General features: G+C 44.1%; 1 protein-coding gene across 1 annotated transcript; it reads right to left on the bottom strand.

Annotated features, from left to right (window-relative positions):
- Window positions 1-1425: 1425 nt before the first annotated feature.
- Window positions 1426-20529, bottom strand: PPP1R8 (protein phosphatase 1 regulatory subunit 8). Its single transcript, XM_082247298.1, has 7 exons — window positions 20435-20529; window positions 17186-17246; window positions 7049-7202; window positions 4642-4859; window positions 3854-3998; window positions 2466-2530; window positions 1426-2326 (listed from the first exon to the last, which is right to left on the bottom strand). Exons 1-7 carry the CDS (start codon window positions 20482-20484, stop codon window positions 1985-1987), a joined length of 1035 nt encoding a protein of 344 aa, XP_082103424.1. The 5' UTR covers window positions 20485-20529; the 3' UTR covers window positions 1426-1984.
- Window positions 20530-24272: the final 3743 nt, after the last annotated feature.

The following is a 24272-nucleotide window of genomic DNA, read 5'->3' as shown; positions in this document are numbered from 1 at the left end:
CCTTTATCAACAGAAAAAAGCAGCTTGCACCAATCCTGAAACGTGGATATAAATGAGCTTGAGATAATGTGCAGCGCTTTTTATATTAAAATCCACAAAAGATCAATTGGGGAGTAAAAGTTCATAAGAAGTCCACACACATACGAATCAATGGGGAATCCCAGGAACAGACAGAGTAAAAATTGTAAGCTGTGAATCCAGAAGCCACCACCAGGTGTCCAAGCCTCTTACCGGATCTGACAGACCCCCATTACAGAGATTAGTCAAGCGTGCCCGAGGTGACATTACTGGAAGTGGCAGCAGAGGAGGCGGAGCCTGGCTGGCGTGGCGCTTGTTGCTGTGGAGGATCCAGGGGCCTTTTTTTTTTGAGCCCAGAGCTACTGATCGGCTTAAAAATCGTTTCATGCTGTTTTTTACTGGATAATGTGTAAGTGGCCAATTTTACTTTCAATAAACCTTAGTCTGATTTACTATACCATGAGGAGTCTCCCTTTATATCTCTGATCTGAGGTCTGTCATTTACTGAGACTTGGCTGCCTGACTTGGAGGATATTTGGATCTGGAATCGGCTCCACATGAGTGATTGTGTATTGGGCACGCTTGACTGATCTCTGTAATGGGAGTCTATCAGATCCGGCTTGGACACCTGGCGTTTGCTGGTGGTGGTTTCTGGATTGACAGCTTACAATTTTTACTCTGTCTCTTTCTCTCATGATAGCTCAGGAATGACCGCCTCTATTTTCCTCTTGTGAGTTACCTATAGCAAGCATGGAGATAAATTAAAGGATAAGTTCACCTTTGGGAACTTTACAAGTTCTGCCCCAAAGACGGGAGGAACATAGTTACATAGTAGTTGAGGATGAATAAAGACAATAGTCCATCTAGTTCAACCTGTGTAACATGTTCCCACTCCTCTGCCTCTAGTGACCCTTCTCCCAGCGCTTGCTGTCACTATTAAAAGAAAAAAAACATGTACGGCTGTCAGCTTGTAGTTCTCAATTGAATCAACTACCACAACGCTCTCAAACGCTCTGGTAGTTCATGGTCTCTTCCTGTTAGTATGCATCTATCTGGCCGTATGAGCACACAGATACATTGACAAGTCTGCAGGAGTCCTGCATGGCACCTGCAATCTGCTGATCGCAGGTGCAATGCTGTACAAGCTCCAAGTAAAAAATAAAAGAATAATTTTTTTTTTTACCCACAAAAAGATGTGCATTTATTTATTTAGAGGTGAACTTATCTTTTAACTTTTTCGTTTTGTCTTTTGTGAACTTCTGGATATCAACCACAGAATTACCAAGTTGTGACAAAGGAACCATCTAAAAGCGTATGAGGTTTTTTTTTTTTTTTTTTTTTTCACTCTCATTGATTAAAATATGTTCAAAAAAGAAAAAATATTTAAGTGGGCAACTCGAGAAAGTATTTAAAAGGAATATATACAGTGTATTAAACACTAAAATATAACAAAACCAGGACATTAGTAAATTTCATTTTACAGCTGTAAAATCACTTAACATATACAAAAATCCATAATCAATGTACAGACGCATATAGGTCTCCATTTCCCAGAAAGAAGAAAATATATACACATGTTCATTCCTTCTTTGGTGGAACAATTCTCTGCAGTTTTACTCCAACTTGGCTTCTTTTAGACTCCCAGGCTATATGGTTCTTGTCCAGGTGCTGAACAATACACGGTGGAGTGATCTGTAGAAGTGACCATATACTCCCTGTTCTAGTGTAACAGATTCTTTATCAGAAGGACATATTGAGTGCTCATTCCAAGCAGAGTGTTTGTTCTGACAGCAATGCTTTAATATCTAGAAGAGAAAAAAAGCCTATCCTACTTTCTGCCTGCACTGCAATTGCAAAGAGACAATATGACCGTTCTGAATTTTGTTACAATGAACATATCCACTGGTTTTAAAGTTCCTCTGTATAGTTGCTATTCCAATTGCTATTACAGTTTACTTTAGGTCTTTTAAATAAGAGGGGTAGGCTTTTTCCCAGGCCAAGCTTCCTTTGCATATTTCTTCTTCTTGGGCTCATTGAGAGACTCAGCAACAAAGCTTGATGCAGTAGGAGCAGCTGTGATAGGGGCAGTTGTGGGGGTGGTTGGAGTAAGATCAACTTCCGGTGCCAAATTAGGGAAAAGCATCCCACCAATTAGTGATGTTCCATGGCTGCCAGGCGCCTGTCCTCCTCCTTCAGAATGGGCAGGAGGGAGTCCAACATACAAGCCCCCAGAAAATGGAAAGTTCTGAACACGCCGACCAACAGAATCTTCCAGGCTGAGAGATCCAGGGTTTTCGGTTTTCTTTTTCTGCAAGGGGAAAAAAAAAAAACGAATATTAAAGTGTCTCTAAAGTACAATGTCTGTCTTTCTTTTTTTTCTTTTCAACCTACAAAAAGATGTCTAATATATTGTATATCCAACAAGGCGGCTGAAAATTTAAATTTACCTTGACTGGAACTACAGCTGTCTGCACCATGTTTCTGAAACGTCCGACTGAAGGGTCTACATCCTCTATAGGGAAAATAAAATAAAAAAATGTAGTATGCCTAGTAGTTACTCTGTGGAAATAGACAAATAGTTACATTTTCAACCAATGTGATTCATCTTTCTTTTGTTGAAGGGATGCCATGAATGTACCTTGGAAGAGTCAGCAGATTTCTTGAGTAACAGGCTGTTCACTCTTACCAACGTTTAGCAGTTAATTTAGCACCCAAATCCAATCTAGAACCCTTACGTCACCAATGTTTTAATGCGCTGCCCCCCGAATACAATTTTATAATCATCTTTCTGGACACAACTACTGATTATTTCTTTTAGATCTTGTTTACACAGGGCATACAATATCACATGCCTATGCAGGACCGTGTTCCACGCATCCCCATTAATGTCTATTGGAAAATAATAGCTGCACGGAAACAGCATCCGTGTCCCAAAATTACATCCGTGTAGGTAGGTGCGTGTCCCCAAACTCACCCTGCGTATGTTCGGGGACATCGCACTGTGTCCCAATAGTTATTAAAGGGATTGCCTGCAAGAAAGACCAGTGCATCGCCATGCAAGTAATAATGGCCCTGCACAGGCATATGCCTGTGTAAATGAGGCCTTACAAGAAGATATGCAATTGTCAAATGTTAGGACTGATTTAGAATAGTGTACAGGAGGACTTGTCATGTTTTCTATAACAGAGGCATTTCTGATGAATTTAGAACGCCTTGTGAATGTGCATCGCTTCACAAAGTCAAGTCAAATTTTCCACTGACATTACATTTTTTGTAAAGAAAACCTTATAAACCCTATTATTAATGAACCTTTTTTGCTGGGTGGAGTTTCATAAATTATCAATGACGGCAATTACACTTAAAGGCCAAACACAAATACAAAACATAAAATAGAACAATTTTACCTGCCAAAGCTTTTACCATTCTGAGATTTACACAACCATTTTGGGAAGCACTGGTAGGTTTATGAAACCAATTACAGTTCAAGAATTCAGCGATTTCATATCACTGCTAAATGGATAGTATAAGGATCAGCAGCAGATTATTATTATTACCAAATTTGCATGAAGCACATCGGATTGGCCCCGCTGCCTGAGGTAAATATGATATTCGCAATCACTGCTTAGCACAGACATAAATGACACAAAGTCATATATGGGGCCTGTCTCCGGTAGTGGGCATTTCCAAGGTAATACCTAAAATCTGGCCTGTTAGTGGGTCCTGAGGACAGGAGTTGAGAACCACTGATTTAGAGTATTCTTTGATAATAAATATATTTGCCTCCTAACAATGCACCATAGCTGTACAAATATTAACCGAATTCTACGCATTTTACCTGGATTTATAACTTCATCATCCTCACTGAAGGAAACGCGGTAATTCCTCTTCTTCCTTCGTGATCGCTGGATGTCCAAGTTGCCTTCTTCAATAGTAAGTGTTGATATTCTCTTATTGTGTGCAGTGTTAAATTCTGTTAAATTCTATAAAGACATAATACAGTTTAGTAAACTGCAAGAACAATGACCAGCAAAGAGTTTAGTAAACTGTCAGAACTATGACTAGCAAAAAAGGTACACAGAACTGCTCAATTTTTATTTTATTTTTTCTAAATCAGGTATCTGTTTTTGCAAAAGCCATTTGCAAAAATAAAAAAAAATACAAACATGACAATACGTACATGTGAACACGAACAAACACACACACCTTTAACAAGGTAAAGTGTGCTCACACATTAGAACAAGATTGTGTAGTTTCAATTTCTGACTCCTATAAACCTGTTGAAAAGTGAACTCTAGCCAACCAGTATACATTAGTTTTCAGGGAGTTTTATTTTTCTAGCCCAGCGTCGGCGTCTCTTTAACGGGGCTATTAAGCCTGATCACGTGACCACCGTGATTGGCTGCCACAGTGCTCACATGAGCCCCAGGATACCAATCATTACTAGAAACTGGGAGCTGTCCAACAGCTTAGTCTCTGTGCTTGGAGCACCCACTGAGTGCACTTTCAGCACAGAAACCTCTGCCACCCAATAACGCATAAGTGCAGCGTGTGAGTGTTAAATCCCCCCCTCTTTGTGCTGCACGCATGCATTATCTAGGCAGCAAGGGTTTAAAGACCACTTACGTCAAGCTCAGTTTCCTCTTCCGGAAGCCCTAAGAGACCTTTTAGTTCATCATCATCGCCAGTTTTATCATCCCCTTTCAAGGCAGATGGAAGGGTCTGAGGTTTCTCTCGAAGCGTGTACATTCTCGTTGAGGCTCCAAAAGAAACGGTGGAGTCAATAGGGATCTGTTGTGGTTTGTGAGGCTCCAACCGGATGTGTCCAAGGAAAGTGCCATGGGCTGGAGACAAAAGAAATATGTGATCCATTTTTAAATGGAATGGATAGTTGACAAAAAAAAATATAATACACAATTAAAAGATTGGCCCAATGCAAATAACAATGTGTTAACATTTTGAAAAACCTTGCTTGTACTCATATGTACAATTTGATATAGGACGAGCATATTTGCTTATTGCACCCAGCCCTCTAAAACACTGCTTCACTTTTCACAATGCAAGCATACCAGTTGTCCAAGCTACTGAATGGGGGTGTGTGTTTGCCAGTTTACAGAAACAGTATCTCACTAAAGTGAGTACAACCCTCATTTTTTTGTAAATATTTTATTATATCTTTTCATGAGACAACACAGAAGAAATGACACTTTGCTACAATGTAAAGTAGTGAGTGTACAGCTTGTATAACAGTCATTATGTTCTACCCACCTGGGTTCCTCTCCGACTAAGTTGAAAGTAACTGGAAGGGAGGGGACTATATACATCCACTCCTTTCTTAAAGTTACAAGCAACGGAATGGTTTATATATTGATCACAAAAGCACTTTTCAAAGTCTGTGATGTTAGCTCTCCATACACTCTTTTTCCCCATGAAATCATGAAAACCTATACTATGATTGAAGAGAGGGGAGTGGGAGAGAATAAACAAATGGAGATCATCATCAGTGAGACTTGGGGGGGGGGGGGGGAGGATACAAGCAAGTAGTTTGTAGGTAGAGATAACAGACAAGTTGTTTGCATCTTTTAGAAATGAGCAAGACATATTTGTATAAAGTCCTCTTACTTACCTTCATCTCTACAATTAAGCTGAAAGTCAAGTGAAGCACATTAGCCGGACAGCATATTTGATGAATCTCTAAAGTTTTCACTGTGGTAATTTAGCATGCAGTATTTATCGGTTTCCGCTGAAACTTAGTAACATCCATCAACAAGCGGAGGGAGAGTCTACAATTTAGGACTGGGACAGGGATAGGAGCAATGACTTTGAACACAGGGTTGTATATATTTAACCTCCCTGGCGGTATGATTCTTCTCTCGGATTTTAGGTGCTGAAAGCGGTACCATTATTTTGCATGTAATTCTTGTGAATGAGCAGCCCAAACCAACTGTATACATTTATTATATTATATATATATACACACACACACATACATACACACACACACACATAAAAAGTACAGTAAAACTGCAGGAAAGGGCACTGGGGGGCAACTAGTGTGATTTTTTTATTTTGCAATGTATCAGTGTGTTTGGTGTGTTTTTACATTTGAATTTGCCGCCGGTTCCTCCCCCCTGCGAACGTCGCGTCGCAGGAGACGGAAGCCGGGGCACGGAGACTATCGGGAGGAAGAACCGCCGCCAGACATCGCTGGATCCCGGTGACAAGGTAAGTAACCCTGCTTACAGGATCCAGCGATGCTTCTGGTGGTACCCCGAGTGTGGCTCGGGGTTACCGCTTTTGGCTCTGAAATTTAACCCCGAGCCACGCTCGGGAATACCGCTAAGGTGGTTAAATGTACTCATTTACAAAACTCAAACTGTTGACAAAGATTGAATGTTAAACTGTTGCCTCCTGTGTGACATATGTGCCACACATACGTGATGCTGGACAACAAGGATTTTGTGCCAAGGACACACTCGCTCACTGCATGCGCCCAGCACAGACACCGAGCTGTTAGAGAGCTCTTGATCCATACTACAGTCATGACTCCTAATCATGTGACCACTGCCGACTCTTCCCACCCACAGGTGTTCAGAACTGTTTAAAAGGATATGGGGGGGGGGGGATGAAATCGGTTAAAGCAGTTCAGTTTATATCTAAAAAAAAATGCTTAGTTATCACTAGCAAACAAAAGAGGCATCAAATATGAGTTTCTTGGTAACTATAGCTGATAAACTGTAGCAAATTATAATCTGTTCTGCACTCACAACACAGGTTAGAAACCTGCCATCCCTGCAGGAAAGAATTCTTAATTTAGTACATGTTTACTTCAAATCGTCATGCTCCCCCCATCCACCCTTGCAGACATAATTCAACAAAAAGGAAAATAGATCAGGATTAATTTTTCATGTTACAGTACATTAATAAAAGTGGGTTGCACAAGAGAATAAATGGGACAAAAAGTTCACTCGTGTGCATGACTGGTGTTAGGAGGTATGGGTCATAATTACAAATGGATATTAACTGGACTTACTGCTGTTGAGATCTATAAGAAAGACCCTCTTCAAATGTTTGTGGTAGACTAGGGCTGCATGAACTCTAGAGCAAGACTGATGATCGATTGTGAAGTCGCACATATCAGGGTTTCTCCCAAACAAGTAGTATTTCTTTTCATCGATGATCAGTTTCTGCAGACAGAAGATTTAAAAACAGAAATTTTCTATTATACAACAAAAGCAAAAGCTTAAACACATGCTCCAAATAGGTCAAATGGCAAAAGAGGTGGCTTTATCCAAAGCTCTTCACAATACAACATGTGGGGATCTTGCACATGAGTACCTGGGCAAAGCTAGAAATGATGTTGCATGAGCTCAGAGACTGCCATGCGAATGTGCCTGTAAAGCCTGCTAGTCCAAGCTTTTTACTATTCCCCTATTAACTCCTTGTCAACAACCATTACCAAACCATGTTAAAGTGTATGCCTTTATAAAAGTCAATGCTTGGCAAATATTCCCAAATGACCTCAAAAACTTCTCTTGACATGGGAACATTATCAATGCCTTTCCGAACAATCCATTTTTTTTTTTTTTTTTTTGCAACTAAAAATGCTTACAGATATTCCATTTAATATACTATTGCTCAGCAAATTACAAGGCTTAATTGGGAATATATTAGTATATAGCAGTGTTCTTGAGAAACAAAAATTGTTTTTGAGGTCAGGTAATTGACCTAACATTAAAGCTGATGAGTCAAAGACTGCACAATTTGGTTTAATATTAAACATTCAGCTGTATGTTTAAACTCTATATCTTAAAAAAAACAGATCCTGTTCCCTTATAGCATGATATACAGCACAGTGCTTGCGCTTTGTAATTTGGCCCACCGTATCACCTAAAAAAACCTGGCTGATCCTGCCAGTTTCTACCTTCCCCTCTGTACACTGACCACAGTGTATCATGGCTGCTGAGCCCTAACGCCGTGGTCAGTGTACGTGCCTCCGTCATCCGCAGCTGTCTGCAGCTCTCTTCCGTCTCCCCCTCCCCTCCCCTCCCCTCCCTGCCTGTTAGCTCTCACTAGCACCGCTCTGCTCCCTTCTGCTACAAAACAATGTTATCTTAACACCATCCCCTCTATTAGATTACAATGTGTATCCTAGTGTCTGCGCTTTATTAAAAAAAAAAAAAAAAAAAAAAAAAGCCGATTTCTAGCTGTTTTCACAACTCCTATCGGCACTCACGTGACTCCCGGCTCTCTCCTCTTTTCCTTCCCAGCTGAAGTCAGAAGATGTTCTTGGCCCCGCTCTCTGGAGATGTCAGACGGGGAGAGAAAAGAGGCGGGAATCACGTGAGCGCCGATAGAAGTTGTGAAAACAGGTAGAAGTCTTTTTTTTTTAATAAAGCACAGGAACAGGTTGTAATACAATACAGGTTGTGATCTAACAGAGGGGATGGTGTAAAGATAACATAGTATAGTACAATGATGGCGAACCTTGGCACCCCAGATGTTTCAAAACTACATTTCCCATGATGCTCAACTACACTGCAGAGTGCATGAGCATCATGAGAAATTGGTTCAAAAACATCTGGGGAGCCAAGGTTCACCATCACTGGTATAGTACAAGACACAGGAATTGATTGTTAGGCCATGGCTATATGGCATTACCTTCAGGTGATTGGACACCAGAAAGCTTAAAACCATATAACCCCACCAACTCCGGCTTCTTTTGCTAGGGCCCTTAAGTGATGAACCGCTTCTCCTGTTAGAGAACATTTTTTTTTTTATTTATTTTTTTCTTACTAGATTTCCTTTAGTCAACTTCTATCAATATCTGTTCATTGACTTATGGTATACTAGAAGTTTCTGGATTGGTTACCCTCTGTGTATACCTTGAAAACTGCACAAAAAGGACCCCACAACAGTGGTGCCAGCCTGGCCTGGAAGGTTTGCTTTGGGCACTGGATCCTGCTTTAGGTGCTTACCTTGACATGTGGTGCAATGAGAAGTAGGAAAGTGCTGTGCAGCCCCAAGGACGCAGTCCATTTCTATGGCACCCAAACCCTAAAAACCCCCTTTGGGGGGTCCTGTCCAGGCTTAAACCTCGGACAGCACCAGCAATGTGGGCAAGGCAAGACGTGGTTTTCTTGTATATTTACATGCTGGTTCCTGGCCATGCATGTCTTTATAGGATCATTATTTGGAACTGTAGTACATACAAGTTACATCCTTTTATACAAGACACACTGCAGGGACAAGCACCCAAGCAGTTTTGAAGGCACAGGGAGGGGTAATCACACCTTTTTCCCCCTAATTACGGTCTCACATAATTTGGCCTTGTAGATAATATTGCTTATTCGATTTTGCTAACTAAATATACAGTATCTCACAAAAGTGAGTACACCTCTCACATTTTTGTAAATATTTTAATATATCTTTTCATGTGACAACACTGAAGAAATTACACTTTACTACAATGTAAAGTAGTGACAGTTATACAGCTTGTATAACAGTGTAAATTTGCTGTCCCCTCAAAATAACACAGCCATTAATGTCTAAACCGCTGGCAACAAAAGTGAGTACACCCCTAAGTGAAAATGTCCAAATTGGGCTCAAAGTGTCCAATATTTTGCGTGGCCACTATTATTTTCCAGCACTGCCTTAACCATATTGGGCATGGAGTTCATCAGAGCTTCACAGGTTGCCACTGGAGTCCTCTTTCACTCCTCCATGACAACATCACAGAGCTGGTGGATATTAGAGACCTTGCGCTTCTCCACCTTCCGTTTGAGGATGCCCCACAGATGCTCAATAGGGTTTAGGTCTGGAGACATGCTTGGCCAGTCCATCACCTATACCCTCAGCTTCTTTAGCAAGGCAGTGGTCTTTGAGGTGTGTTTGGGGTCGTTAGGTTGGAATACTGCCATGAAGCTGGTCTCAGGAGGGAGGAGGATCATGCTCTGCTTCAGTAGGTCACAGTACATGTTGGCATTTATGGTTCCTCCAATGAACTGTAGCTCCCCAGTGCCGACAGCACCCATGCAGCCCCAGACCATGACATTCTCACCACCATGCTTGACTGTAGGCAAGATACACTTGTCTTTATACTCCTCACCTGGTTGCCGCCACACACGCTTGACACCACCTGAACCAAATACGTTTATTTTGGTCTCATCAGACCACAGGACATGGTTCCAGTAATCCATGTCCTTAGTCTGCTTGTCTTCAGCAAACTGTTTGTGGGCTTTCTTGTGCATCATCTTCAGAAGAGGCTTCCTTCTGGGACGACAGCCATGCAGACCAATTTGATGCAGTGTGCGGCGTATGGTCTGAGCACTGACAGGCTGACCCCCCCATCCCTTCAACCTCTGCAGCAATGCTGGCAGCACTCATATGTCTATTTCCCAAAGATAACCTCTGAATAGGACGCTGAGCATGTGCACTCAACTTCTTTGGTCAAACATGGTGAGGCCTGTTCTGAGTGGAACCTGTCCTGTTAAACCGCTGTATGGTCTTCGCCACAGTGCTGAAGCTCAGTTTCAGGGTCTTGGAAATCTTCTTATAGCCTAGGCCATCTGTATGTAGGAGCAACAATTCTTTTTTTCAAATCCTCAGAGTTCTTTGCCATGAGGTGCCATGTGAGAGCGATAAACACCAAATTTAACACACCTGCTCCCCATTCACACATGAGACCTTGTAACACTAACGAGTAACATGTGCACCGGGGAGAGAATATGGCTAATTGAGCTCAATTTGGACATTTTCACTTCGGGGTGTGCTCCCTTTTGTTGCCAGCGGTTTAGACATTAAATGGCTGTGTGTTGAGTATTTTTGAGGGGATAGCAACTATACACTGTTATACAAGCTGTACAGTCATTACTTTACATTGTAGCAAAGTGTAATTTCTTCAGTGTTGTCACATGAAAAGATATAAAAAAGATTTACAAAAATGTGAGGGGTGTACTCACTTTTGTGAGATACTGTAGCATTTTTTTTTTACACCTCCTAGAGACACAGTGCTTAGGGTCCCAACGGCGTACTTCTGAATGAAATTTTCTGCCTATGACATAAGCTGATTGTTTGCCATCTCACCTCTTGCCTAATATCTCAGCAGTACAGCCTCAGGAATTCAGATAGCACCTTGAATTATTGCTATTCCTTCATAATGGGTATGCTGTACCCCTTCAGTCTGCATCCATTCTGTGAGTACCCCACTGGGAAGATCCTCACTTGGCAAAGGAGGATGGGAGCTGGAACACATGACAAATGGTGAGGATTCCACTGAGGGCCCTGGGGAAACCCAGTTCCTCGCAGGTTGATAGCGGTTCCCTTGCTTCTTCTGGAAATGTGCCTTCGTAGGCTTCCTCTTTGGAAAATCCTTTGGAGGAATACATTAAGGTAATTGGAGAGGGAGGCTCCTCCTACCCCACTATTCAGAATTACACCTATTGTTTTCTCCTTCTACCTAATGGGTATAATCTGTTCACCCTCTCCAGGTGTCCTTCTCTACTGCAGATCCATCCTTTCATGGCATAAGCCTACTGGACCTGCTCAAAAGCATTCTTCACAATGAAGGTTTACCCTCATCCCCCGGAAGCCCTTTATTTCACGGTCTTATACCTTGCAGCTTTACAGTCACAAGAGGTGATCATCTTTCCCCTTTAGGTAGAATGACAAGGACTTTCCAAATGCTGTGCAGGGACCCTTGTCCATTTAGGGACATGTCCCATCACGGCATTAAAACACCTGTCCTAATTACTGCAAAAGCTAGGCTTCTATCCTCTTTCCTGTAGACCTGCCGCTATCTCTCTAAAATTCTATTTTTTTTCTAGCTTTAAATTTTAAAAACAGCATGATCGGTTATATTCAATATCTATTCAAACATCAATAATGCCCTTCCATTGCTGGAAAAAAATATCACACTCAATGGTGCTCATTTATTAGACACCCTGAACAATAATATCCTAGGGTTTCTAGGGAAACTTTTTACTACAAGGCTTCTGAGCCTAATTATTTGAAACAAACGCTAATGTACATACTTCTCCCTTAGGTTAATCCTGCATATTACTTGGCCCCTCCCCCAGCCTTGTACTGTTTGGGGTACCGGGTCTAATCCAGACATACTGTAAATCGTATTCATATTCTCCCTTCATTAGAATATTTTTTTTTTTTTGCCTGTGTCTGGTCCCAGGGTTAGGGACTCTCTTATAAGCATTCTTTAGTTTCCCCTCGATGAGATTTTGTCTCAGCTTCTACTGAAGATTTTTTCAAGGTAGCCCGTGCCCTGTTTTCTCCACCCAGGGTCACAATAGGAATCTCCTCACTACAGAGGAGTTTAGCTTCACTACCAAGTGCCACCCCTTACTGCCATAACACATATCCCCTTGGCTTACAACCCTCAGACTCTACTCTAAGCACCGATATAGCCTTCCATCCCCATATCAGTGTTGCAGATTACCAAGTTGCCCATTATATGGGCTGGGAGGCCATTCTGCTCCAGCCATCTCATAAACCTGACCTTTTGTACTGGTTGACTTTAATTCACTGACTTAGTAATGGAAAAGGGCATATTGCCCATATTCCCAGTCCTTCCCTTCTCAACATGTGGCTTGGAGGTGCCTCGCCACGTGCCTGCCTCCTCCCCTAGAAATCTTCAGTTCTATGACTGCTCTACAGCCTTTTATCAAGAGATATCCCTGCATCTCTAATTCACTGATATTCACCAGTTATGCACATTCCTCTAGATTGGGTGACCCTTGTTGTATGCTGATTTCTTCCCCTATACTGTGCATTTACGGGAGGCAATTCTCACCTAGTGTGATGGTGGGGAACTCAATCTAAAAACATATTCTTCATCCTTATCTATCCGGCGACTTATGTTTGATGTTGCCAAACCAAGCCCTCTGCAGGTATTTTTTTTGCCTTGTAGGTCCTCTTCCTAACACCTTGGCTCTCGCACTCTTATTTCAAATGTTTTTTGTCACCTGCTGTGACCTTCTGTGTGCCCCGGTACTTGCATCTTTCTGCATTCTTGGGGATTACTCTCCTAACAAGGGCCCTTATACAAAGGCAGCTGTCTTCTCTCCATTGCCCCTGGCACCCGTAGTGCTGCTTGGGCTCCCCCCTATTACCTTAATGGCAGCCCCTTTTAATTTTTCTCCTTCATAGGGACAAAGCATCCTGGAAGTCAGCCCTTGCTTTTCTGAAGCTCTTCCCATTGTCTCCCATGGGAATTTTTTTCTCCCTCTAGTTGTTCTGCCTTGAAGGCATGCAAAACGATTTCCGCTTTGCCTTATGGGTAGGGTCAGGACTGTCCTCTATGGCTACCTGCAAGGACTTCCCTTGGGACTGGATTACTCTTGTTTTCCCACAGGACGGTCCCTCTATGGCAGTGGTTCTCAACTCCAGTCCTCAGGACCCACAAACAGGCCAGATTTTAAGTATTACTTTGGGGAGAAGAGACTAGAATACTGAGCAGCAAATTATATCACCTGTGATGCATTACATTTATCTTGTAAATCTGGCCTGTTGGTGGGTCCTGTGGACCAGAGTTGAGAACCACTGCTCTATGGGCTTCCTCACTCCTCTTCCATCTGCTGGTGGGTTTTTTGCCTTTTTTTCTAGTGCTTCTGGGAACAAGTTTCTTTTTCTCTACCTTATCCTTTTCTCTGAGGCATCAGGGTTCCTTGGCTTTTCCAGCATCAAGCATCTGTTAGTGATCCACTGCTCATGTTTTCAAAACTGTTTTTTGCGAGGTGACTGCCTGGGTTTCTGCTGACGTGCATTTTGGCTGCAAGATGCTTCTGCCATGAACTGTCTGTTCGGGTCTGTTGACCCTTGCTAATATTTTCTGGATCCTGTTGCTGCTATTTTGAAAAAGAACAGGAGAGCGCCTCTAAGTGCAATATTTTACAGAACAGGAATTTAGAAAGCCAAGTAACAACTCACATAAAGTGTGAAAAGCTTAGGCTCATCTGTGGTGATGCTCCAGCAGCGGGGGGATCCACGCATCCAAACTGGGGAATTAGAAGCCGCTGTCTGGCGTCTAGTCTTCAGCAGGGATGAGATGGTTCTGGGTCCTAGCTGTGTGTGGAACGCAGCGCCGGGTGGCGTGACGTCACCGGTATGCAGGGAAACGCAATACGTTTCAGAGCATGCGCAAGGCTCACACTCAGCATGCGCGCTCCTTTGTCAAGTGTTACTTGGCTTTCTGATTCCTGTTCAATAAAGAAGCAGCTTTGCCCTAGTGCTTCTTTTTTATTGATAACCCTCAGCCTACTCACCTTATTTGATATGGACATCTAAATGGTCTATATGGACTCTCATAGCTGATATACTCTATATATTGCTTATTCCTGAGCACCAGCATTTTGCCCTTGATTGCTACTATTTTGTTGCCCACCCCTCCTCCTAGTTTCTTGGGTATGTCCCATGGTGTAAGAATCGATTTCTGTGTCCTGTAGGATTAACAGGGATTTTTTTTTTCATACCTGAAAATTCCATACCTTGTAGTACAGTACATGAAACAAGTCCCTCCCCTCTTTTCTCATCTCCTTACTGCTTGCTAAAAACCTGAAGCTTCAAAGAGTTAGCAGGTTACATGGGTACACTGGGGGCAGTCCCAGCAAATCCATTGGCAGTGTCCAATCATCAAAGTAGCAGCATAGGTGTCAAGGTCTAAGAATCAATTTTTGTGTCCTCTACTTAAAATATTGAATTTACAGGTATGTCGAAATTCCCTTTAGGCTCTGCTGCTTGGCCCAAACAAGCTAGTTAAAGTGACTGTAAAAGGTGGAGATCATCTTTAAGAAGACTGTATATAGTGAGACAAGAAATGCATACAAAAAGACACATAAAAGGAACAAAATACAACCAGTTTTCTAAAACACAGATTCTCATTCCGCAATACATAAATCCTTAATAACTTACATCCAGCAAGAGAGAACATGTACATAAGAGGAACATGCTACACTTTTGAAGGAAATGCTTTAATAAGCACAATTATAGTACAAAACTGAAACAAATACTGGTTCTCAATGAGGAGTTTATAATACAACCCAGTAAACAGTTATATTTTTGCATGTTTTAAAATATGTACAATAAGTTATAACCCAGAGCGTCACTACACACACTGGGCTTAAATGCTTATGGACATTAATTTAGCACTCCTTGGACCCAGATATCATGAGGTATGCACTAGAAAAGAACTAGAGCATAGATATCTTGGTTAGTATCAAGTGCGGAACATTTTACTCTGCATTTCCTAAACCAAGTACATACCGATGCAATTCCACATGCCACTTCAGCTTTTATATCCTCTTTACATTATCTAAAATGGTTCAAACATACAGAGGTTGGACAAAATTATGGAAACGCCAGGTAAAAGAACAAAATTGTTTCCCAACATGGTGTTGGACCACCTTCGGCATCCAAGATGGACTGAATTCTCCTGGGAATTGATATAAAAGTCTTGGATGGTGGATAATGGAATCAGATAACATTCTTAATGCAAAAATCTTTCCAGTTCTCGCAGAGATGCTGGAAGCTGAAAACGAACCGGAACATTGCTCTCCAAAATTGACCATAGTGGCTTTATTGTATCGAGGTCTGGCAACTGCAGCACCAAGGGAAGGTGCGAGATTTTGTCTGAATGCACGTAAAACCACGATTTAACAACATTAGCTGTCTGTGTGATTTGGGTCATTATGGTCTTTGTAAATGGCGCGGTCTTCAGGAAACAATGACTGCACCATGGGGTGCACATGGTCAGCCAAAATTTGTACACTGCTGCTGGCAGTGACTCTACATTTCAAGGTGGTGATGGGACCTACAGAATACCAAGATATGGCTGCCCAAACCATGATTGCATCGCCACCATGCTTTACCATTGGCACTAGACATTCCTGGTTGTAAGCTTGGGACTGTGTTCGCCAAACGTAAACACCCCTGGGGGCTAGGAACCGTGTGAACCTCAGTTCATCAGACCACATTACAGTCTTCCATTGATTAATAGTCCCCGATTTATAGGTGTTACACCATTCTCTCCTCTTCTGAGCATGAATATTGGTCACTAGTGGTTTGGCAATTGCAGCTCGCCCGTGAATGTTTTGCTTATGGAGTTCTCTCCGCACAGTTTTTGTGGACATGGGCTTTGGAAGACTGAGATTGAGCTCTGTAGTCGCTTTTGCAGCAGTTTTCCTATTCTGGATCACAATCCTGCGCAATGTCATCTTGTCTCTTTCGGTCAGTTGACCATGTCAACCGCACTACTGCGTATCAGACAGCGTTTTCCTAGAAACTGTATATGCCGTCATAGCCTTTGATCCTGTACATCGCAACACCGCAAATAAAATTGGTAACTTTTGTCACAGGGACACCAGCTAAGCAGGCGCCAATGATTTGCCTTCTTTGAAACTCCGTAAACTCTAACACGACTACGTATTACTAGCAGCTCATACAGTGAATTACCAAAATGAGGTTTCCACGTGTTAGCTAGGTGTCTCATCAGACAGCGGAAGCAAAATAATGTTACATCACTTCTGCCTTCAACACGAAACATGTCATCACTTTCACACTTGAAAATCATGTAGTGTTTCCATTATTTTGTCCAATCCCTGACTGTAGGGAAGCAAAGGTAGCAATCAGTCAGGTTGCTGTGATACTACTATATCTAAGCTTAGGAGACAATCCAATCCAGGTACAGAATTTTTCCAAAATGAACTTCGTTTATACAGAAACTTGCAGCAAAGAGAGGGAAAAAAAAAAACAGCAGCCTAGGAAGATTAATTTAGTTATAAAAAGGGACAGGATTTGTCCAGACCTGCTTTAAATAAATTTGTATTGCATCTACAATACAGTAGAGCAGTGAAAATCGAAAGGCTTCAATCAGTCATAAGCCTGCCATACATGACTCAAATTTTGGCTGTGTACCACCTAGCTCCATTTAAAAACTGAAGGAACCAGGTGGAAAATAGTCAACTGAATAATGACTGCATCCAATCAGATGCAGTCACTGACTGTATAAATACAATAGCTGTCAGTGGAGATTCCTTCATCTATGCTGTTTAACATAGGTAGAGGAATCTATTATATTTCCCTCATTCAGCTTGCAGGCTAATGAAAGAAAGCTTTTCATTCACGGCTAGTCTTAGCAGGGGCTTATATAAGATATCCTTACCTCTATAAGTTTATCTCCTTTCACAACATCAAGATGCAAGCCAGGAGGAGGTTTCCCTGCCCTATAAAGTGGGAGGAGAAATTAACAAGGTCACCAAGAAACATGAAAACAAATGAGTGCTGTCATACAAATCATTTTCAGAAAAAAAGGAACAAGGGTTGATCTGCTAAACAAGCTGGACACAGCTTAATTACTAACAAACTTCCAAAGTGAACAGCCTCAACATCTTTACTAAATCAATCATAGGAATTGTGTTGTAGCTCACTAGACTCACTAAGCTCCAAATGACCCAAAACTTCTGCATTATTTTTGTCATAAATTTACAACAGAATTTTTCTGCAAATCTAGTAAAGCCACAAGTCAATTAGTGATGACAAATGCCAGTTTTGTTCGCTTGAAGAAAATGCTTGAAGGGCAGGGGTCCTCAAACTTTCTAAATAAACACAAATTCACTATTTTCAAAACTTTAGGTGGGCTACACTGAGGCACAGTTAGTTAAAGTAAAAAATGCCCTATTAGTTGTCAGTGGAAGTAAACAAGGTCTCTGGCTCAGAAATCGGTGGGGGTTGGTGAATAGTAGGAGGGGGGGGGGGGGGACTGTAGTCGGTGGGCGAAGGTATAGCATCCCATCGTCAGGGACCAGTGGGGGGAGGTATAGCGGCATGCAACAGTGAGCCAAGAGCCCCAAAAGGGTAAGGGTCACAGTTTGGGCACCACTGATAGTGGCTAGAGGGCTAGTGGCAAAGGAACATTCAAGGAAAACAGTGGACTAGAGAGCGGCCGCTGTAGGCAATGTCACTGCCTACTTCCCGGTTTAAGGCGTATGCATGAGCACCCCCTGGCTGGCAACCACTGTGATGGTACATAGCGGGAGCCTGTCAGCAAGTCCCGGCCAATGATTTATGGACAGGACCTGCTGACTGGCTGTGTGCCATAACAGCCCAGAGCCCTGTGTTGGTAAACACCACATAGCTCTGTACAGAGGGAGTGATCTATCAGTTTCTCATCCCTGGAAAGCAGGGATGAGAAACAGATCTCTAAAAAAAAAAAAAGTGGCACACTCTACACATAGTCAGGCACATATTTAACCCCTTGATCACCCTAGACGTTAACCCCTTCACAGCCAGGGTCATTAGTACAGTGACAGTGTATATTACTGATCACTGAATTATTGTCACTGGCAGTTAGTCAAGTCCCCCTAGCTTCAGCTAGGTTCAGATTAACAGCCATTTATAGAAAGCTATGCATTCTAGCATTTATTACAAAGCTTCTTCCGATTGGCTGAGTCAGAGAGGCAGACTGATGATGTCACAACCTCTGAGGAGGAAGAGTTCAGAGGAAGCTTTGTATTCATTGCTAGAATACATCACTTTCTATGAATGGCTGAGAACCGCTCAAACAGAATATTTTTTCCAGGTATGAGACAAAGTCTTGGCTTGAACCCAGAACACCGTGCAGTATGTTGTATGCAGCCTCAGCTACATACAGTTCATGCTGCATATCCAGTTGTCTCTCAAGTTAGCGAGGGACATAGTTTGTTTGGGCCAAGCTACGTAAAGTGTAACAAAAGCTGGAGATCAGCTTTGAAGCCCCCACTTGGGTCCCTAGTCCCTCAATGCCACTGGCTCCTGTGCCAGGAAATGTTGATTCTATGCTGCCATGTCCCATCTGTCCCCAGCCTGTGAGAACGTTTTCTTCCCTCTCCCGAGAGGATCCCATTTGAAGCCATTTAATTGGAGGTGTCCATGACTCATAGGTAATGGACACTCAAAGGAGGACCCTTTGTTTTCCTAAGGGTTCTTAGTTCCCCCAGGTAAACAGAAGAGAAGAATACTTGGGTTGGCTTGTCACAGGACCACAGCAATGAGTTAGTCAGGGCTGAAAGTGAGGGAGGTCATTTTTATCCCAGACAGAGAAAAGAAAATCCCACGAACACAGGCTCTTAGGATTTAACCATCAGGTCACTAGGTATGCATTAAAGTGTTACTAAACACAGGACCCTGCATTCACTATATCTGGTCTCCCACAGTACATGGAAATGCAATTATTTTAGTAAACAAACTGCTAAATACCTTTTCTCATCAGCAGTATAAAGCAGTCTTGTGACTTCTATCAGTGTCTGGTTAAAGGTTGCAGGAGGAGTTTTCATTCTACTCTGACTGTCCTATGAGGCTGCCGGACCCCTGACCCTCTGTCTGGACAGTGCTGATTGGCCCTGTGCTGGTCACATGCACCCTCCCAAGGAAAAAATAAAAACCTCTCTAGAAATACATAAACTGAGCATGTGCAGAGTGCCCCAAAGGCTCTGTACTATCAGGAGATGCATTGGGGACAGAAGAATAAGGGTAGGCCCTTAAACGACAGCATCAAACAGCCTTCTAAACAATGTGGAGAATTAGCCTCCTAGGTTCCACAGTGATTATAACAAGCATGCTTTAGGCTGGGTTCACACTTGTGTGATGCGGAAGGCAGCGTGATTCCAGTGCGGATTCCTGCATCGCACCTGAATCGCAGGCAGTTAACACTGACATCTGCAAACAGCTGCCTGTGTCAATGTAAAGTTAATCACCCCCAGATGGGTTCACAGATCGCAGTGCAAACTGAAATGTTACAGGTATTGGATCGCATTAGTGTGAACACCCATGCGATCTGATTCCAGTGCAAACAAAAAAAAAACAAAAAAAAGGGTCCTGCACCATTCTGGTTCCGAGTTCAGCCATACAAACTGTGTGCCTGAATTTTTATCGCTTGTGATCTGCACAGCAATGCGAACCACATGCAATGTCTGTGATCGCACAAGTGCAAACTCAGCCTTACTGCATATACAGAGTGATTTTAAAGTTAAGGCTTTAGTAACACTTTAAAGCCTTAGGATCTCTGCTTGGTTGTCAAATGTCCCAGTTTTGTGTGATTACTACATGCAGACACACAGCACTGACCTAGACCAATGTAATCTGCAAATATTACATAGGATGATGGCTCTGACTGAACACAGCACTGGCCTGCAGAGCTGCATGCTACCTCATGGCTGCCAGGTCTGTCCTCATATGCACAGATAGAGACACGAGTCCTCTGCACATCTCCCCTGATAGGAACCATTCCCCAATCACTGTGCCACACCTCCCCTTCATTACTGATTTATAGCTTCTTATCCATTGCTATTTCCTCTCCATTCACCCCTTAGTCTCTCCCCGCACGACAGCAGGCCCACAGCTCCGTATATCTCCTCCATACACCCCCTCCACTCACCAGGTCGGACATTCAAACAGAGGTTTGGTAGAGTTCGGATTCGCCGCCATCTTTGCTCTCGCTCCTCCTCCCAAAGCATTCTGGGGAACCAGCTGTCCACTTCCGCCGCCCGTTCTGCGCAAGCGCACTACGTATCCCAGCGTTGACGGCCGAGTTCCCCATTGCTAGGCGACGTACGGAGACTTCCGCTTTGTCACTAGCTGTGTGAGAATCCATGGCTGCTGGGAGATTATGCTGCAAATGTGCATCAGTGACGTGTACAGTGTAACATGTAGGGGGGAGTACTGAGAGCCAGTGATCTTATAACCACAAGAAATGCTGCATCTGATAGACTTTTCTAATATGAGTAAATGTTTTTATAAAACACTCTATTCTGTGGGGAATTATGGGGGCTGGCAGTCCTATGTTCTGCAATGAAATAAGATCGCATGGGTGTTCACATCCATGCAATCCAATTTCACAAAACGAATTTTACCACAGCGCAAGCCCAATATCGATAACCAAAGCCTCAATACCAATGCCTAAATAACCCAATTGTACTTGTGTGCAACAATTTATAAAATGGAATCCACCTTACAGCAGAGTTCCACTCAAAAGTGGAACTTCCGCTTGTCTGTCTCCTCCCCCCTCCGATGCCACTTCCGCTTATCTGTCTCCGCCCCCCTCCGGTGCCACTTCCACTTATCTGTCTCCTCCCCCCTCCAATGCCACTTCCGCTCATCTGTCTCCTCCCCCCCTTTGACACCACTTCCGCTTATCTGTCTCCTCCCCCCTCCGGTACCACTTCCGCTTATCTGTCCCCCCCCCCCCAGTAACACTTCCGCTTATCTGTCTCCTCCTCCCCTCCGATACCACTTCCGCTTGTCTGTCTCCTCCCCCCTCCGATGCCACTTCCGCTTATCTGTCTCCACCCCCTCCGGTGCCACTTCCGCTTATCTGTCTCCTCCCCCCTCCGATGCCACTTCCGCTTATCTGTCTCCACCCCCTCCGGTGCCACTTCCACTTGTCTGTCTCCTCCCCCCTCCGATGCCACTTCCGCTTATCTGTCTCCACCCCCTCCGGTGCCACTTCCGCTTATCTGTCTCCTCCCCCCTCCGATGCCACTTCCGCTTATCTGTCTCCACCCCCTCCGGTGCCACTTCCGCTTATCTGTCTCCTCCCCCTCCGGTGCCACTTCCGCTTATCTGTCTCCTCCCCCCTCCGGTGCCACTTCCGCTCATCTGTCTCCTCCCCCCCTCCGATACCACTTTCGCTTATCTGCCTCCTCCCCCTCCGGTGCCACTTCAGCTTATCTGTCTCCTCCCCCCTCCGATGCCACTTCCGCTTATCTGTCTCCACCCCCTCCGGTGCCACTTCCGCTTATCTGTCTCCTCCCCCTCCGGTGCCACTTCCGCTTATCTGTCTCCTCCCCCCTCCGGTGCCACTTCCGCTCATCTGTCTCCTCCCCCCCTCCGATACCACTTTCGCTTATCTGCCTCCTCCCCCCTCCGGTGCCACTTCCGCTCATCTGTCTCCTCCCCCCTCCGATACCACTTCCGCTTATCTGTCTCCTCCCCCCTCCGGGACCACTTCCGCTTATCTGCCCCCCCCCCAGTACCACTTCCGCTTATCTGTCTCCTCCCCCCCTCCGATACCACTTCCGCTTGTCTGTATCCTCCCCCCCTCCGATGCCACTTCCGGTTATCTGTCTCCGCCCCCTCCGGTGCCACTTCCGCTTATCTGTCTCCTCCCCCCTCCGGTGCCACTTCCGCTCATCTGTCTCCTCCCCCCCCTCCGATACCACTTCCGCTTATCTGTCTCCTCCCCCCTCCGGTGCCACTTCCGCTCATCTGTCTCCTCCCCCCCTCCGATACCACTTCCGCTTATCTGTCTCCTCCCCCCTCCGGTGCCACTTCCGCTTATCTGCCCCCCCCCAGTATCACTTCCGCTTATCTGTCTCCTCCCCCCCTCCGATACCACTTCCGCTTATCTGTCTCCTCCCCCCTCCGGTACCACTTCCGCTTATCTGTCCCCCCCCCAGTACCACTTCCACTTATATGTCTCCTCCCCCCTCCGATACCACTTCCGCTTATCTGTTCCCCCCCCAGTACCACTTCGGCTTATCTGTCCCCCCCCCAGTACCACTTCCGCTTATCTGTCTCCTCCCCCCCTCCGATACCACTTCCGCTTATCTGTTCCCCCCCCCAGTACCACTTCGGCTTATCTCTCTCCTCCCCCCTCCGGTACCACTTCCGCTTATCTGTTCCCCCCCCCCAGTACCACTTCGGCTTATCTGTCCCCCCCCCCTCCGATACCACTTCCGCTTATCTGTCTCCTCCCCCCAGTACCACTTCCGCTTATCTGTCTCTCCCCCCCCCCCTCCGGTACCACTTCCACTTATCTGTCTCCTCCCCCCTTCCGGTGCCACATTTGGCAGCTTTTAGGGGGGAGGGGGGAGTGGGTACCTGTTTTTGACAGGTACCCTATCCCCACTTGAGGTTTGTCAGAGGTTCGGCCCCCCTACTCCTCCTTCTGCTTCTTGGTCAATTACCAAACTCAGCGCGCTTTGGGCATGCGCAGTAGGGACCCGGCCGTTAAGCTGCATAGCTTCACTGCCAGGTTCCATTTCCGGCAATGGTGGCAGCAGCACCTGACAGCCGATCAAAACACTGGCTGCAGTGCCAACATCATTGGACTCCAGGACAGGTAAGTGTCCTAATATTAAAAGCCATGTGACTTTTAATTTTTGGAGGGGGGGGCGGAACTCCGCTTTAAATTAAAATGCAACAAACTTATACGTTCAATGTGCAAATAATAGTCCAATGTTATAAACAAACATGTGACCAGTGAAAAATCTTCAATTGAATTAAAAAAAAGTTCTTCCGTGCCAAAAATTGCCAATATGATGATAAGCATGAGGCCAGTGAAAATCCTTAGTATTGTTAAAACATGCAGTGCTCGGTGTTCCACTCCCCAACAGCGCTTCCACTTACTAGATAATGTGGACCCCTTAGTAATATAGCATGTGGGTCCTTCGAGCTTGTTCCGATAAGTGGAAACTGGATCACTTCCTTTATGTCCTTACAAGACCATGACTCATGGATGGGAAAGAGAGAGTCCACAATAGTGTAATACGTCCTTTTTAGAAGTAAAAATGCACTTACAATATTCCAGAGATCAAAACACAATTCCAAATGTATGCTAGGGCAGATACATCGTAAATACTAGCCAAGAACCGGCGTGCGTGCCACAGCTAGCCAACTTCAGTGGCGATTTCAGTAGACATCTGTGCATGAATCCGCACACGTCATTCAAATCGCCCCCGAACTCGCACTGAAATGCATGTTTAAGATCGCGCGAGTTCAGCTGAATGCGTACGATTTTAGTGTGAACGTACCCTTCATCTGATTTCTAAATTGCTGCATTTGTAAATTTCAAAAGCCAGTAAAAAGGAATAGTAGAGGTAAAAAATAAGCACTTGTAGGTTAAGCTAATCATTTTTTTAAATATAATTCTCCTTTAAGGGGCGGGGCAGGGGGGGTGTCCTATTCCTACATACTTTTGCTAATAGGTGTCCCTCATTCCATCTCAAAAGGTTGGTAGATATGCCAAACCTCCTTGTGGGAATGCTGTTTGACTGGCTATTATGCAGATCTGAGCAATTCACTGCTTTCTGAGTCATTGACCTGAAACCAGTAGGTCTATTTCTCAGGCTATCTCCATCTCCAGCAGGGAGGTGGGCTCCATAGCCTTCTATTGGGCTCCACAGCTTAGGCATGGCTGAGAGACAGAGGAAGTGCAACATGGGATGCAAACAATTTCTGGAGGCTGCGGCTGTTGTATTGAAATAAAGCTGGCC

Source organism: Pelophylax lessonae (genome assembly GCF_965119305.1).
Source record: "Pelophylax lessonae genome assembly, chromosome: 2".
Lineage (NCBI taxonomy): Eukaryota > Metazoa > Chordata > Amphibia > Anura > Ranidae > Pelophylax > Pelophylax lessonae.
The sequence above is the reverse complement of the archived record's forward strand: the minus strand, read 5'-3'. Positions and strand labels throughout refer to the sequence as shown.

Excerpts from the sequence above, each read along its gene's own strand:
- PPP1R8 (XM_082247298.1), bottom strand. The coding sequence starts at position 20,484 with ATGGCGGCGAATCCGAACTCTACCAAACCTCTGTTTGAATGTCCGACC. Across the intron at positions 17,247-20,434 it reads CTGTTTGAATGTCCGACCTG|GGCAGGGAAACCTCCTCCTG; the intron begins GTGAGTGGAGGG and ends CCCACTTTATAG. Across the intron at positions 2,531-3,853 it reads TGATGAAGTTATAAATCCAG|AGGATGTAGACCCTTCAGTC; the intron begins GTAAAATGCGTA and ends TTTTCCCTATAG.